This window comes from Neltuma alba, unplaced genomic scaffold, assembly GCF_004799145.2.
Source record: "Neltuma alba isolate B1F8T4 unplaced genomic scaffold, ASM479914v2 tig00005472_pilon, whole genome shotgun sequence".
NCBI lineage: Eukaryota > Viridiplantae > Streptophyta > Magnoliopsida > Fabales > Fabaceae > Neltuma > Neltuma alba.
Window position 1 is genome coordinate 5,395 of NW_021634122.1, and position 17,571 is coordinate 22,965.

A 17,571-nucleotide genomic window follows, 5' to 3' on the forward strand; every position below is an offset into this window, starting at 1 on the left:
GAATCAATCCAGAATGATCAGGTGAAATCTTGGACCCAAAAAAAAAAAAGATCAGGTGAAATCCAAAAAGAAGCTTTAAAATTACAATTTAAGAACAATCCAAATATGACAATAAAACCTCAAATAAAAACTTCCTATATTGCATTAAATCCAAGATGACATTTTAAATTTAAATCCCAGTGATATTAGGCAAAAAACAAGAATCAAAAAACCATGAGGCCATATTAAAAAACCCAAAAGCCAACAACCCTTTTTCCCCTGTGAACTAACTGTGACAGATGCGAAAAGTACTCGCTACTCGTTGGTCGTTACGAGAGAAAGCGGGGGAAAGAGCGAAACTGCGAGGGCATTTCAGTTTGTGCTAAGAAAGCGAGAGAAAATGGCGGTGGATGAACCCCCAAAGCCTACCGTTACCGGCAATCAAATCAATGACGGCGATCAGAATGGGGAGGAGCAAGGAGAGATCGTTCGAGATGATGGCTCCGCGTCTTCCAAGCTACCGACGGCGATGGTCCGACAGCCTCATCCGCTTGAGCATTCTTGGACCTTCTGGTTCGATAATCCCTCTGCCAAGTCCAAGCAAGCCGCCTGGGGAAGCTCTATCCGGCCCGTTTATACCTTTGCAACTGTGGAGGAGTTTTGGAGGTTTCTGGTTTTCATTCTTCAATTTTATTCTTTGAATGGATGCTGATAAAACAGATTGGAAGATATACCGAGGATTATAGCGTAATTCTTAGATTTGAGTTTCTACATCAGTTTTCTTTTCATTATTCGCCCCCTATCTTCTTCTTAAACATTCTATACTTAAAAATATGGATTAAATTGTCTTCCATCTCTCTCATTTGTTGTATGAATTTGAGCATTTCCCCATACTCTCTAATCATGAATTGATAACATATAATGCATAAGTTAACGAGAGAGAAATTGGACATCTATATAAAAAGAAGAAGTATTGAACCTTGCATATCATTTTATTTTCTGTTCGATGGTTTTATTCTCTCTCTGTAGAGGATCCAGTTTGAACTTCTTGTCAGGATTCTCGTCAGTACGTATGTATTAAAGGAAGAGGGGATGGTGATTCTTCTTTTCCCTCTGTTCTGGCGTTCCCTTTGTCCTACTGTGTCGACATTGTGGTGTCTTGAATCTTATATGATACGTCCCTGCTCTTTTTCCTTTTCGTACATATAAGGTCCATTTCAAGGTCCACATTCTGGCATCCTATCCGCTTAGAATATGATGCACATAGAATAAAAATTGATTAAAAATGTTTTTATGGTAGCTCATGAATCATCAGATCGGGCATGATCTTTACTATCCTTAGGCCATGATTCCCAGCCTCAACTACATGTTTCGCCATCAATTATGATCTTCATTACTCTTGTTACTTGGTTGTTGCTAGAAATTCACTGTAGCATGTTCAAATCCAAGGAAAATATTTATTTGCTTTCATTGACTGATAATTTCGTTCAATATATCTTCGTTCAGTGTATACAACAACATACATCATCCAAGCAAGTTGGCCGTGGGAGCAGACTTCCACTGTTTTAAATACAAAATTGAGCCAAAGTGGGAGGACCCTGTTTGTGCTAATGGTGGAAAATGGACTGTTACTTTTCCTAGGGGAAAATCTGATACATGTTGGTTATATACGGTATGCTCTGGAATCTCTATCATTTTTTTTTTTGTGATAAGAATCTCTATCATTTTACGATTAACATTAAGGGCCCTTAGTCCACAAGAAGCTCTGATAAACTAATATTTTGTGTTTTGTGTTTTGTCACATCTAGTTGCTGGCAATGATTGGAGAACAGTTTGACCATGGAGAGGAAATTTGTGGCGCTGTTGTAAATGTCAGAAATAGGCAGGAAAAAATTGCTATCTGGACTAGAAACGCTTCAAATGAAGCAGCTCAGGTGCAAACTGTATTGTCATTGTTATATTGTTTTTTTCAGAGGAAAAAGCAAAATTTACCGAATCAGTTACAATTGTTCAATTCTTATGATAATGTGCAATTCAAATTTCAAGGATTTAAGATCATTTGAGCAGTTTTCTTTTTCTTTTTTTCTTTTTTTTTTAAAAGAGTTCTCATCGGTTGCTCATATTTGTAATTACTAATAATCACAAAACGTTGGGCCATCCTGAGCTTTAAGCTGCATCACAAAGTTTGATCTCGATGTCCCCCAATTTTCTCCTTGGTACCGTCCGTTTCTTCCACTTGACTCCCAAAACTCACTGCAGTATGCTTGAAACTTTCTATCCTATGACTGGTTGAAGTGCCTTATTTTAAGTAAGGTTGGTTTAAGAGAAGTGGCTAACTAAATAGCTTTGGTTTCCGGCTGTATGACGTTTTCTTCTTTAATTGCTTAGAAAAAGTATTTAGATAGATATTTGGTTTTTATTGTGAAAGTTTAGGCAGTTGGGGAAAATATTGTGAAATTGTGTCTGAGCCTCAAGAGGTGAAGCCTGATAGCCAATAGATGACGGGTTTAGCAAGTAGCTGGGTCACATGATAAATTTAGGAGTAGATGGCACTTCTTTTCCTTGTACGTGGGAGGTTTGTGTTATCCTGAAGTTATAAATGATAACTTTTACCATGCCTCTGGAATATTCTGTATATAATATTCCACAGCTGACTAGCTTGTGATATGTGTAATGTCCCCATGGGGGGGGGGGGTAACATAGTATATGCTATAGCTGAATAAAAACTGCCACGATATTCCTTTTTCCAGGTCTGCGGGTCCGCATTTGTTGAGTATAATTTGCCGATTCTTATGCCAGTTCATGAATGTCTTCTTATTGCAGATAAGCATTGGAAAACAGTGGAAAGAATTTCTTGATTACAATGACCAAATTGGCTTCATCTTCCATGTAAGACTGTTTATGCTTGTTCGGCATTTTATCAGAAGCCAGGGCCTAACCGGGTTAGTTTTCAATTTATTGGTTGCTAATTCTCCAGGAGGATGCTAAGAAGCACGACAGAGCTGCTAAAAATAAATATTTCATATGAACGTTACACCAATTCTCTTGGCAAGGTTTGGATATGCCTCCAACATACTTGAGCTGGTTTTCTTTGGTTCTCTTTTGTCTTGAAAGCTACTCTGGGTTCTGCGTCCTGAGATTTATTGCATCTAGAAGGCATTCCTTCATTAATACAGTGGTTTCCGTCTATAATCGGTGAGCTTTGTAGGGAACACTACAATTTGGCACCCGGGTAAACTCTAGATAGCCCTTTTTTTTTTTGGGGCCACTGCTGGCAAAATGGGCTTGTTGGGCAAAGGAAGATAGTATTGGTTCACTACATGAAGATATCCTCCAGGACCTCGCTGTATAAAGAGCAAGGACTTTGAGATACTGCAATTTTAGTTCTAATGTGTAGCGGTAGTACCGACTAATAGGGAAGGGGTGCTATGGAAGAATTCTGGAGACACCAACAGTCACCGTTTTATCTGAATAAATACAACTTGCACGTGTTTGCCTCCGTTTGTCCTTTCAAAATCCGCTTACGGCAATTTCTCTGTTTTTTCGCCTGCTCAAGCTGTACCAAACGCATCTTAATCCATGATCAGCAACAAAATTCCAGGTTAAAACAACAGAAAATCTCAATTTTCAGAAGGATTAAAGTGCTGATGCTAACATAACAGGCATATCATTAATGAATCATTCCACGATAAAATATAGACTATTGCTTCTTTTTTTTCCTTTTATAATCTCTCCCACTGAAGTTTCAGTTGAGGCAGAGAACTTTGCATTTACAAATATGTTTCCCCCGTCAAAAAGGTATTAACAAAGAGAGCAGGAAGAACAGTACAAGGTGTATCAAAACAAAATTTGCCCTTCTTCCCAATTTCCAATCAGAACCTCATCATCATCTTCTGCTTTAAACTCATCCTTTATAAACAAGCCAAGACGCTCCAATGAGTAACCAAGCTGAGATTGTTCTGGTTTCTCCGTTGCAACTGCGGAGCCATGCAAGGTACACCCGCTGAGAATTTCAAGCTCTTTCAGAATCTCCAAGTTATGTTCTATATCAACAGTTCTTTCCACCTGAATAGGACATCAGAGTGAGCCTCTTTGCTTCAAGATGAATTATTGAAAAATTTTGCTACAAAAATGTATGAGAACAGAACCTTTTGAATTGCCATTCGTGCGGCTTCCCTTTCTTTCTCCCTTTGTTGCTTCAATTCTTCCTCAGCCCTCATCTTTGCAGCAGATTCAGCAGCTTTGATTTGGGCTTCAATTCTGGCTCTTTCTGTTATTTAAAGTGCAGCATTTTGTGAACGACATAACGATTCGCATCAATCAAGCAAGAAGTGACACTCCAACGAATCTTTCAAGCCCAATGAGGACAACCAATCCCAGTCAAATTAGGACCAAAAAATAAGCATTTGGCATCCGACAGTTACATGCAAGGGAAAATACTACAGCTAAAGTCACTTTGAAATCACACTATGCATATTAGGCTAGATTAAAACGGTAGGTTGAACTTGAATGGACGTCCTAGGTTGCATTTTTATCTCAAAATGATAAATTACGAACACAAGTGACTTATTAACCCACCAACAAGTGTGACCAGCAACAACCCAATCATTAGCCACTTCAAATACCCTAGTATGAGGTTACAAGTATAACAAGAGTCACCCAACTAGTACTCGTTAAATCCATGACGAATAGAAATTAAAAAAAAAAGTTACAAAATACAAAACACACAAATATATTGTGTTTTATTCACCTTCACTTTGTATTCTTTCCAATCTCTCCTTTTGCTGCTGCAATTTCACATGATCAGCTTTGTCTCCCTAAACAAATATGGAAAACGCATTAAGATAACAGAGCAAATTCAAAGCCTCCCTACATTTAAGGCATGAAAAGATTTTTAAATACCATCGACAGAAGCCTTACATGATCCAGAAGAGTCTTTTGCTGTGCTTTCAGGATGGTATCTGCAAAACGGCGCTTCAGAATTGCAGCTCGAAGGGCCTTCTTGGGTGACATTTGCGCATCCATGATGGGATTGCTCGATACTGGAATAGAAGAAGCAAAAACAAGTACCACTAAGTACCATTCTACAACGCAAAAGCAACAATTCATCAAAACATCTAAGAAAAGCTGACCTTCTACAGAGGAAGCATCCATAGCAGGATCTGTAAGAGGAGAGCTAGGGGACAGACGTTCACTATCCACAGCACTTACAGCCCCTTTGCATAATGTCAACACCATGCATATTTAATAAGATAGGAACACCTAGAAGATGACATATTATAAATCATAAAATCGTCTCACCATCAAAGTCAGGATCCAACTTCCCCTGCGACGGTGTACCTTTAGCGGGGCAATTCTGGAATTTGATACAAACATTTTTAGATTCAAATGTAGAGTTAGAGTTCCAAAAGCTGCAGCCAACTCATGTTATACAACAATTTCATTATCAATACCCGTTCCAAAGCTTCAGCGCCACTCATATTCCCTCCTTCAGATCCTTCAGATTTAAGTAAACCAATGTTAAAATATAAAAGCCCACAAGGGACAAAATGGCATAATCAAAAAGAAGCTGACAAAAGATCGTCAATTACCTGATGACACGCATGTTGAATCACCAGAAACGACACCATGGCTTGCAGTGTCCCCAGAAATGTTAGCCTTGTGTGTGACATGACTCAATGAAGGACAAGGCTTCGCAGAGACAGAAGGACGTTCCTCATTACTGTTATCTTTGCTTCCTATAAAACACAAAGCTCTTAGGTCGCATGCAGAACCATACGATTGCACTTCACTCTTTGGTTTTATGCCTTACCTTTGTGTATGTTTTTCAGTATCAATTTGCAGGGAATATGTGATGATTTAGAAACCACCACCTACAAGAAAAGCAATTAGAGTTATTTAGAAAAATACTTCTCAACAAACATATAGCAAATAAAAGATGCATGCCGCAACAAATTGACCACAGGGAACTCTGCAGAAACCACATATTTTATTCAATCCATTCATACAAAATGCCTTGAAATCTTGCATGTTCAGTATTTCAAGCTTCAAGAAAGCAGCAATTACTTTATCATCTCTTGCAGTCAACGAATTACTCCTCTGCATGCCTTTCTGTTCAGATAACTGCTGAGACTTTCTTGGCAAGATATCTTTTTGCACAGGAGGCACCACAGTACCACTTTTTCTCACGTTTTCCATAGTTGTTCCAGCCATACATTTTCCATCACCATCACCACACTTCCATTTTTTATCCAAGTCTTTCCATCTTCTCTCAAAGGACCTATTGAGTTCCTTTGCCATCAGATGAACATCATTACCAGGAGGATTATATCTCATTGCATTTGAAAAGGTGAGTCTAACATCAGCTGCAAACTCCTCAGCGCCAGCATACAAATTTTTCTCCAACTTGCTTTTAATTGTGCCTAAATCCATGGGTTCGGATATAACTGAAAAATAATCTGGAATGTTCAAAGCTACAGGATCCACTGGCTTACTAAAAACCCAGCTATATGGATGAGATGTTAGACTCTTCAGAATAGTAGCACACTGTAGAGAAGCTTTCCGTTCCATCTTCTGCCTCTTCTCCTTTTGGCCCTCATAACTCCCAGGTGGTCCTCGCTTGTTGGAACCCGGTACAGAGGACCTTTCCTTTAAATTATAGAGCCCAGCGTCATCAGTACGGTCCACTTTCTGGTCAAGCTCACATTTTGTCCCGGGATTAACTTCTATCCTTTTGGTGGAGAACTTTATCTTCAACTTTGTACTTGGAACTATAGTTTCTGTCGCAATCATAGTGATGGACTAAACAAAGATGCTACAGGGCACAGCCTATATTTCTAAATTGTCAAACGCCAAAGGACTTCAATCAATTACAGCAAATAACAGCCAGCAAGCAAAGCTATTTTACGGGATCACAGCTCAATTAAATTGCCCAACTCCAGAAATTGATCAAACTGACAGGGGGTAGGTGGAAACTCTACAGAAAAAAATTATCCATAGGTCAGTATTACTGCAGCTAGCGAAAAATTGTATCAGAGGAAGGAAAAAAAACCAAACTGAACTTCCTGCGTGAATAAACTACGATAAAATCACAAGTTCGGAATCCCAGAAACATATATATCCGATCCACTAAACCACCCGTGCAAAAGGGGGGAAATCGCATGGCTATCGATTAAGAAGCGGAAAAGAAAAGTCCGCTTCCTAATCCCTTCGAACCAGGGGATTACACAAGTAAAGCAGATCAAAGCATTTTCAAAAATCGTGAGTTTCACAAACCAAATCCGAGAAATACCAAAATGACCCCAAATTCCAATCCAACTCGTGAGCCACTTAGCTCGGCAACCTAAACAATCAAGCACCTCACACCAGATAACAGAAAATTGCGCGCCTGCATATAAATAAATTAGGGCTCCAAAAGAACATTACCTGCATGACACCGGAGAAGAGCAAAGCTGTAGATGGATCAGGAAGAAAACGGGTACATCGAGAGAGGGCTATAAAGCCCCCTCACAGACGGACGCAGAGTGAACGGAAAGAGCAAGCAGCTGGAAGCTTGGGTTCAACAGTGTGACTGAAAAGATTTAGGGTTTTTCCCTTTCCCACTCGACGCGCGAGTTTTTCTTTTACACCGAGAGGACAGCGTTCGGCCCTATGTAATATTTAATGTTAAAAAGGCAAAAATCATTGGGATCTCCGACAAGGCGGCGCCAAATCCTGAATTACCTTTTCTGCCCCTCCCTCGTTTTCTCACTCAGATCAATTTTTCCTGTGCGGTAAATTTGGAATCGAGAACGGGTTAAAAGAAAGAGAGAATAATTGGTGAAGTAATGGTTCTGAAGTTTAGATTATCAGTACGTTGTATCTTTTCTTTTTTTTTATATAGAAACCAGGTGGTATCCCCTAACTGATAGTTAAAGACTAATCCCTTCAAGGAGTAGAGATCACTGAAGTGGGTTTTGCATCCCCGGCAAAGTTTTTTTTGTGCACACGGTTTAGTTTGAACCCAAAACATCATGTTTAAAGGACCCAGCTATCTACCAACTGTATCGGGCTTTATTAGTACTTTTTATCATTTTTAATTAAAGCGTAGATTTTGTTTAAAATTTTTAGTCTTGACTAAAATAATGACCATGTTTGATTTGATCGTCAAAACCAGTTGGGAAAACATAGGTTTTACTGCGTCAATGAATTATACAAAACATTATACTCTTGTGGTCTTAATATAAGACCCATTTAACTAATTTGATTAGATTAAAGAAATTAGGTGAGTTAGTTAATTATAAAAAACATGATACGTTTTTTCTAAAATACCATAATCATCTTTCTTAATACCCCATCTTCCTCTTCTACTAGATTATAGTTGAGAGAGTATCCATATGGGTAATTTAGAGAAAATTGATAAATATAAGAAATGGGTCATATATTTAGGACCAAAATTAACTCAATGATTAGGTCTTATATTAAGAATCAGAGAAGTGCAATTTTACAAATGAAATAACGCTCTCAATAATTCAGCTTCCCCCCGTTTTTGAAATGATGATTTTCCTCTAATCTTATTTATGAAACATTTCAGCATATTTATATAATTCAAAAAAATTCTTAAACTACATTACTTTCACTTAAAATATAATAACTTTTGAGTTTTATTCCTATTTAATATATACACTCTTGAAAAAAAATAACAACTTATACCATAATAAATAAAAGACATAATAATACATTTATACATGTGATTTATAAATAAGATTAAGAAAAAAAATTTCATCTGCCCTTATAAATAGGAAAGTATATCAATAATCAATAATGTATAATAAATGTGATGTAAACTGGATTCGGTAGAATTTGTGCCTTTTCTTCTTGTTTTTTTTTAGCTGAGAAATTCGTGATTTTTTTATTTTATTTTTCTTACTAAATACTACCCTCGATCCTTAATATAAAGTAAAAACTAATTAACTAATTTGAGTAAATTAAAAAAATTAGTTAAATTAGTTATTTGTAGTAAATAAGTGTTGTATTTCCAAAGATATATTTATCAATCAAGTGTATTGGCTAGACCTACCATTACTATAGGAACTATCTTAGAAAAAAATAGATAAATATGAAGAATAAAATAAATTAAAATCTTATATTTAGGATCAAAATAAAAATCAAATAAGTTTTTATTTTTATATTAAGTGCATGAAGTAGTATATTATATGAAAAAGCACATGAGGTGTTGAAATAACTAGGATTCAACTTATACGCCCCCCACTATTCCGGCAAAAAAATAAAAAACTTACGCTGCCCAATAAATGGACCAATGAATAAAAGGTAGAGAAGAGGTTTCTTTTTTCCCCTGCCCTTTTCTTTTGGGCTTTAAACTACCCAAATCCATCAAGTGTGGATCGTTTATAAAACCCAACACAAAGTTTGAAACAAACAAAGAAGAAGCAGTCCATTAAAATACCAGTAATCTAGTATATGATCCATGCCTGGATAAATAAACACTGAAAAAAGCTGATAAATGATCCTGTTTGTATGTATTATCCGAATGATAACCAATGAGATTGCAGTTGACTGGGGGTTTAATAATAAAATTAATAAAAAAACAATTATCCTAATTATGTTAGTAATTATCGTTACTGAATCAAAACCAATCATTGCAGTTTAATTTGACACTGATATTCTTGATCTTCTGAAAATACGTGAGAGAATGGAATAGGTAGGTGTGTGGTTGGTACTTTCTGAGAATAAACAAAGCGAATATAATTAATTAATGGGATGGCTAGCTACGACATTAAAATAACTGCAAGCAGACTGATGAATCAAATTTAATTACGAAACTCAATAGCTCTCTACAGCTACCTCCCCATCATCGTCAAGTTCTGGTAATCACTGGGTTTTTTTTTGTTTTGTGAGAAAAACCTACTTAAAACGTCTTAATTATATTGTTTAAAAAATTTTCTTTGTAGGTGTACATATTTCAAGGTTCTTCTATACTCTACATTTTGCCTTCAGTTACACTTGATTTCATGAATTTATAGAAGATAAACATATATTTAACTTGTTGGCTAAAAAAAAAAAAATCATATTCAAGTAAGAGGAGGAAAAATAATTGTCTGGAGATTGAAATTTAAAAACGCACACTGTTCAAGAAATAAATAAATAACTCTCAAGGTCCGATTTAGAATCCGTGGATGCTCTAATAATCTAATAATAATCTAGATGAGTCAATATATAATATGAAATACCAAATAATTGTGAATACCCAAAATGAAGTCAGATGTACTATTCTCAAAAGAAAAAAATCAGTGCCGTTTTCGTTTTCACTGAATAAGATTCATTGAATGGTAATTAGAACATGAGAAAAGAGAAAAAAGTGAGAGAGGTGAACGACAAGAGGGAAGAAAGAATAACGGGGTGGCATATTAGAGACCACAGAAGCGAAACAATAATCCGATCGAAATTGAAACAAACTGGTTCATTCCACAAGTATAAAAGCATATATGTATATATAATACTATCTTTTTTTCTTAATATAAGAGCTAGTTCACTAATTTGAATAGATTAAAAAAATTAATTAACTTAGTTATTTGTAATAAATAGACGTTGTCTTTTCTAAAATATCTTTACTAATAAGTTTATTGATTATAACTACTATTATTATAAAAATTAGATTTAAAAAATAGATAAATATGATAGATAAAAGGAAAAATGGCAAATAAAAACCCCAATATGTGAAATTGCGATTTGGGACTCTCAATTTGAAAAATAGAAAATAAAGACCTGGTCCCATATTCCAAATATGAAATCTTGGTGAAATATCTAAAATGTCCCTCAGCCAAGTTGTGATTTAGTCTACTGAAGTTATCATTTGCTAAAATAAATTTGTCATTTGACTGAGAGGCATTTTAGACATTTCACTAAAATTTTATATTTGCAATATGGGAGCAGGTCTTTATTTGCCATTTTTCAAATTGAGGGTCCTAAATCGCAATTTCACATATTGAGAGTCTTTATTTGTCATTTTTTCTAAATAAATAGATTGATATCTTATATTTAGGATTAAAATAAAAGTTAAACAAACTTATATATTTAGGACCAGAGGCAGTATAAGTGATTTAGTATAATGTCATGATCATCAGAATCTCCCTAACTTTGCATTCTTGTTATTCATTAGCCCTCGCTTCCCCACGACACCCCCCTCCAAAGTGTACATAAGCTGCTGATACATATGCATGTTTTTAAATTATTTGTAGCAAAGTAGCACCTTCGATCCTAAATATAAAAGCTAGCTGACTAATTTGAGTAAATTAAAAAAATAAGTTAAGTTAGTTATTTGTAATAAATAGTTATTGTCTTTCCTAAATATCATTGCTAATCAAGTTATTGGTTAGAACTACCATTATTAGAATGACTATCTAGAAAAAAAATAAATAAATATAAGACACAAAGTAGATTAGGTCTTATATTTAAAACCAAAATAAAAGTCAAATGAGGTCTTATATTAAGGACCAGATATAGTATTTAAAATATATATTGAGTGGAAATTAATGTATGGATGTACATTTTATGTAGCTATTTGGATTTGGGTAGTTTGTGATATATCTTCTAGTAAAGCAGACCTCACTTTCCACTTATTTTTCTCTGGTCTCTTATGTTTTATTCCTTCGGGGGGGATCTGAATTTGTAAATTGAATCTTCTAAGTAAAGGGCTACATGTACATGTATAGAATGGAATTCTTTTCATGTGTCCTTACATAGTTACACTTGGCTTTTTTATATCACAGGCTCTTTTTATTGATAAAACGGATTATATATATCATTAATCAATGATACTCCCTCAACCATAATCAAGTAAGTAAGAGAGGAAGGATATTAAGAAAGATAATTATAATGTTTTAGAAAAAATATGTCATATTTCTTATAATTAATTGACTTACCTAACTTCCCTAATCTAATTAAATTAGTTAAATAGGTTTTATATTATGAACAGGAAGAGAATGAAATACCAAATAATTGTGAATATCCAAAATGAAGTCATATGTATTATTCTCAAAAGGAAAAAAAAAAATCAGTGTCGTTTTCGTTTTCATTGAACAAGATTCATTGAATGGTAATTAGAACATGATAAATGAGGGGCGGGGGTGAGAGAAGTGAGTGACAAGGGGGAAGAAAGAAAAATGGGGTGGCATATTAGAGACCACAGAAGCGAAACAATAATCCGATCGAAAGTGAAACAAACCGGTTCATTCCATAAATCTAAAAGCATATATGTATATATAATATTACCTTTTATTCTTAATATAAGAGCTAGTTAACTAATTTGAATAGATTAAAAAAAATTAGTTAAGTTAGTTATTTGTAATAAATAGTATTGTTTCTCTTAAAATATCTTTATTAATAAGTATATTGGTTAAAACTACCACTATTACAAAAACTGTCTTGAAAAAATAAATAAATATGAGAAACAAAATAGATTGAGGTTTTATATCTAGAACCAAAATAAAAATCAAACAAATTCTTATATTAAGGACTAGAAATAGTATAAGTGAATTAATCTAATGTCATGATCATCAGAATCTCCCTAACTTTGAACTCTTATTATTCATTAGCCCTCGCTTCCCCACACGCCTCTCCCCCCCTCCACCCAAAAAAAAGTGTATATAAGTTACTGATACATATGCATGTTTTTCAATTATTTGTAGCAAAGTAATTAAGCTATATATTGAGTGGAAATTAGTGTTATGGATGTACATTTTATGTAGCTATTTGGATTTGGGCAGTTTGTGATATATCTTCTACTGCAGCAGGCCTCACTTTCCACTTATTTTTCTCTGGTCTCTTATGTTTTATTCTTTCGGGGGAATCTGAATTTGTATATTGAATGTTCGAAGTAAAGGGCTACATGTACATATATAGAATGGAGTTCTTTTATGTGTGCTTACATAGTTACACTCGGCTTTTTTATATCATAGGCTCTTTTTATTGATAAAACGGATTATATATATCACTAACCAATGACGACACGGATCGCATGCGGTTGGAGAAAAAATAAAAACAAAGAAAGAAAGCTTGGGAAAATGTTGAGGCTGTCTTTTTGTGACCAATTAAAAGGATCATGAAAGGTTTGGGAAGATCATGCTGAAGCTGTCTTTTCATGAACGGAGAATGAATAAGAAAATACTATTCGAAACTTTAATATAAAAATTACTTGACTAACATAAACAGACTAAAAAAGTTTATTGAGTTAGATAATAGTAACAAATACTTGTTATTCTTTTTAAAATACCCATATAATCATGTGTATTAGCTAGAATCATTATTTGATGAAATCCTTAACACATGCAGCTACTACAAGAGTTATTTTGAAAAAATAAATAAATATGAAGATAAATTGATTGGGATCTTATACTACCCCCGATCCTAATTACAAGACCCAGTTGACTAATTTGAGAAAATTAAAGAAAGAAGTTAAGTTAGTTATTTGTAATAAATATGTGTTGTCTTTCCTAAAATATTCTTACTAATCAACTATATTGGCTAGAACTATAATTGTTAGAAGGACTACTTTGAAAAAAAATGCATAAATATGAGAGACAAAGTGAATTAGGAACTTATATTTATGACCAAAATAAAAGTCAAACAGAGTTTTATATTAAGGACTGGAGGTAGTATTAAAGATCAAATTAAATGTCAAAGTAACTCTTATATTAAGGATTGGAGCTAGTGTGTGTACATGCATATTCCTCGTCCATTTGCAAATACAGCAGGTTTGATTTTTTTGATTTTCACTTCATTATCTATCCTTTTATCCCATTTCCAAATGACACGTTTCCATTAATTATTTAGTTAGTATACCAATGACTATATCACTTTTGGACAACGTAGGAGTACTTTCTAAGGACGCATCATTTGAATTCACACACAACTAGTTTTATTACTCTTCTTAGCTTAATTGCGTCCACTCAAATTCATGAAAAAGCATCTCATAGCCCGGGAAAGGAGAAGAAGAAGACGACTTGCATCGGTTAAAATAGACTAATTTTTGGCGAATACATACAAGAATTAATTATTAATTAATATATATATTGTAAAAAAAAGAGATTGTTTAAAATATTACTATCGGTCCTTAATATAAGAGCTAGTTAATTATTTTGAGTAGATTAAAAAAGTTTGTTAAATTAGTTATTTGCAATAAATAGGTATTGTCTTTTCTAAAATATCTTTATTAGTCATGTGTATTAATTAGAATTATTATTTAATAATATATTCACCATATGTAATTAGCATAATGACTATTTTAAAAAAATAAATAGTCATAAGAGACAAAATAAATTAAAATTTTATATTTAAAATTAAATTACCTCTTATACTTCGCAGAGGACGTAATAGTAAACGCACAATAAGTATGCAATGTAACGCAATTCCTTGCTTACAACGGAAATAATGTTGGTATGATGCTACTTATCATATGAGACCGCACAACCGTCCAAAACTGGGGGTGGATATTAAATAATCCAGTACAACCAAGCGCATCTTCGGGGATTGGCGGTACCATTGGGATTGGTGAGTTTTTATTCTCGGAGACAGGATGTGCGGTAATGATGCTATCCACGTCATCGGTTGATGAATTTAAGTGGCCCGCGCTTTCAGGACAAGTTGATCATGGCCCACACGTGTCTCTCATCATGCGATGGCACGTGGCCTCGTTGTCTCGGTTTCTTGTTTGGATATGAGGGCCCCACCACCTCCAATCATTGGCTTCTGCCTTATTCTAATTGGCTGCCGCCTTCACGCTGTTCTTTGTCTCCCTTATGTTATTTATTCGCTGTATTATCTCTAATTTTTAATATAAGATCTTATCTATTTTTTATATTAATTTTAAATATAAGATTTTAATTCACTTTATCTCTTATATTTATTTATTTTTTTAAAGATAATCATTATAATAATAGCAGTTCTAACCAATAAACTTGATTAACAAGAATATTTTAGAAAAAATAATACATATTTATTACAAATAACTAATTTAACTTATTTCTTTAATCTACTTATCAAATTAGTCAACTAATTTTTATATTTATGATCAAAGGTAGTACTATTATGTTAAAGTATATTTTTAATTCTTTAATTTTACATAAAATTTCAATTCAGTCTTTTAATTTTAAAAAAAAATATTTTTAATTTTTTATTCTAAAATTGTTAACAAAAAATAAGCATATTGAAATATGGAGTATTAATAAAATATTTTTAAATTATAACATATTAAATTTAATTTTCAAAATAATTATGACTGTTACAGGAAATTGTCACTTAAGATTAATGACTTTAAATTAAGATGATTAGAAGTATATTTTTTGAAGTTAATAGACCAAACTGAAATCTTGTATAAAGATAAATAACCAAACACATATTTTAGCTTTATTACTATCACATTTTTAAAAATTATAATCATCATCATTATCAGCGTTCAAAAAAAAAAATTTTTGACCAGCAAGCGTTTAAAAATTATTGCATTGAATGCTCTCCCAGTTGAGATAAAAGTATTTTTTTATCAAAAAAATAATTTATTCAGACAAAAACTTTAATACGAAGGATTTGAATTCTTTTTTGTAATATGATTTGAATCATTTTATCTTTAAAATTTATCTTGAATAGATTCAAGAAATTTGTGCTCTAGATATTTTACTTCTAATTAAGAGTAAATAATAATTTTTCAGAGATTCATTAAGTCAAATCTGATCATCCAAATTTTATTTATACTCTTTTCTATATGAAAAATTAATTTTTTGTCCATACAGATAATTTAATTTAAACAATTTTTTTAGTCAGCATAGTTTAATAAAAGCATGTAAATATCTGTGGAAGATGATTGAAATTTATGTCTCTCGTTTTACTCCTCCGGTCCTAATTATAAGACCCAATTGACTTATTTGAGGAGATTAAGGAAGTAAGTTAAGTTGGTTATTTATAATAAATAAGTGTTGTCATTCCTAAAATATCCTTGTTAATTAAGTATATTGGCTAAAACTATCATTATTAGAAGGATTATCTTGGAAAAAAATGCATAAATATAAGAGACAAAATAGATTGGGTCCTATAATTAGGACCAAATAAAAAGTCAAATTAGATTTTATAATAAGAACCGGAGGAGTATTTATTTATTTATTTTTGGGAAGTGTCTGCAAGATTTAGATAAGAGTCACGTGGCATCACAAAATTCGAAGGCCTACTCAATTATGACATGCTTGCATGTGCCATTACCATTTTTCCCTAAAAAGCAACGTACACATTTTCATCATTGTGTCTCTGAGATAACAATCCATTGTCTCCTAATAACATTAATTTCCAAATTTCTGTATATACCAAGGTGATAGTAAACTATATATATTTATTCAGAGAAGAATCTCATTAAAAAAACTTAAAATTACTAAATTTTACATAATTTTTTTTCAATATATTGTTATTTGCAAATCCATTATTAAAACGTATTATTATTGTTATCAAATTTGATTTAAAATTTAGTAATTTTAAACTTTTTTTTAATGAAATTCTCATATACTAAGTTGTGGAAGAAGTTTAAAAAAAAACAATATTAAATAATTAATATTTTTTATATATAAATATAATGCAAACTTGAGTTGTGACTTATGAAAAGTCCTTCTCTTCATGGATAATAAATGCAAACGTGGAGCCAGAGACGGCCAACGGTTAAAAACACCCATTCATCATATGTTCTTGATATCGTTATTGTATATCTTGTAGTGAAGACTTTAATTCGAGTTATTTAAAAAAAATCAAAATATTAATCGAGACATGCTTATTAAAACGGAGCACTTAATTATATAGTACTGTAATTACTGGAATTATATGGTAGAACTTGCTGTGACCTTTTTCTTTTTTGGATATGATTATCTGACTAGATCATTATGTGAGTGTCATTAAACCTAATCAGGATAGCTCTTTCAATTTTTTTTTTTTTTTTTTGCATTCATACAAATTTAAACTTGAGATTTTGTATTTACGCAACTAAAAACTCCTCACACTGTAACCAACGCAGGTTCCACGCCTCCACATGTGAATAAATAAGGCCAATGTAATGAAATAATGTTCCTTACTAAGGCTTCGTTTGCAATCACAATTATAAGCACTTATAAGCATCTTTTATGTAAATTGAGTTAAAACCCTTCTTACATACTTATCTTATATTCTGTAAATTACGATTAAAAAATTACTTATAAATTATTCCAAACAACCCTAATTAATGTTGGGCTTTAGAAAATCTTCAGAACTGGAGCGACAATTTATTTAATTTTTGTTGTTGTTGTTGAGATACTGATCGATCATTTTTTTCTTACTGCTCTCTAGCTTTTATTAAACTAATTAAGGACCCATTAGTTATTCGGTTGCTGCATCATTATTCTAATTATTTCTTATGAAAAATTCAATATATTAATTGAATTCACGTCGGCTTATAATTAGGATTGGAAGTAGTATTATGTACATGTACATACATCTTCAAAAATTACTGTGCACATTATGAAAAATTCAAAATTGTCAATCCTTACCTTTTATTTTCCTACAAAGATTAAGTAGCCTTTTTTTTTTTTT

At 33.0% G+C, this 17,571-nt stretch overlaps 2 protein-coding genes across 2 annotated transcripts; one reads left to right on the forward strand and one right to left on the reverse strand.

The window, feature by feature from the left end:
- The first annotated feature begins 311 nt into the window (after nt 1–311).
- Nucleotides 312–3,007, forward strand: LOC114747818 (eukaryotic translation initiation factor 4E-1-like). Its single transcript, XM_028936165.1, has 5 exons — nt 312–645; nt 1,486–1,651; nt 1,788–1,913; nt 2,803–2,868; nt 2,957–3,007. The coding sequence occupies exons 1-5, from the start codon at nt 380–382 to the stop codon at nt 3,005–3,007; spliced, it is 675 nt and encodes a 224-aa protein (XP_028791998.1). The 5' UTR covers nt 312–379.
- A 620-nt stretch (nt 3,008–3,627) lies between these two features.
- On the reverse strand, nt 3,628–7,578 carry LOC114747817 (transcription factor GTE12). The gene is made up of 11 exons (XM_028936164.1): nt 7,405–7,578; nt 6,046–6,955; nt 5,792–5,852; nt 5,571–5,717; nt 5,433–5,476; nt 5,281–5,335; nt 5,112–5,195; nt 4,900–5,021; nt 4,730–4,796; nt 4,128–4,249; nt 3,628–4,044 (listed from the first exon to the last, which is right to left on the reverse strand). The coding sequence occupies exons 2-11, from the start codon at nt 6,769–6,771 to the stop codon at nt 3,817–3,819; spliced, it is 1,656 nt and encodes a 551-aa protein (XP_028791997.1). The 5' UTR covers nt 6,772–6,955; nt 7,405–7,578; the 3' UTR covers nt 3,628–3,816.
- Between the last annotated feature and the right edge of the window lie 9,993 nt (nt 7,579–17,571).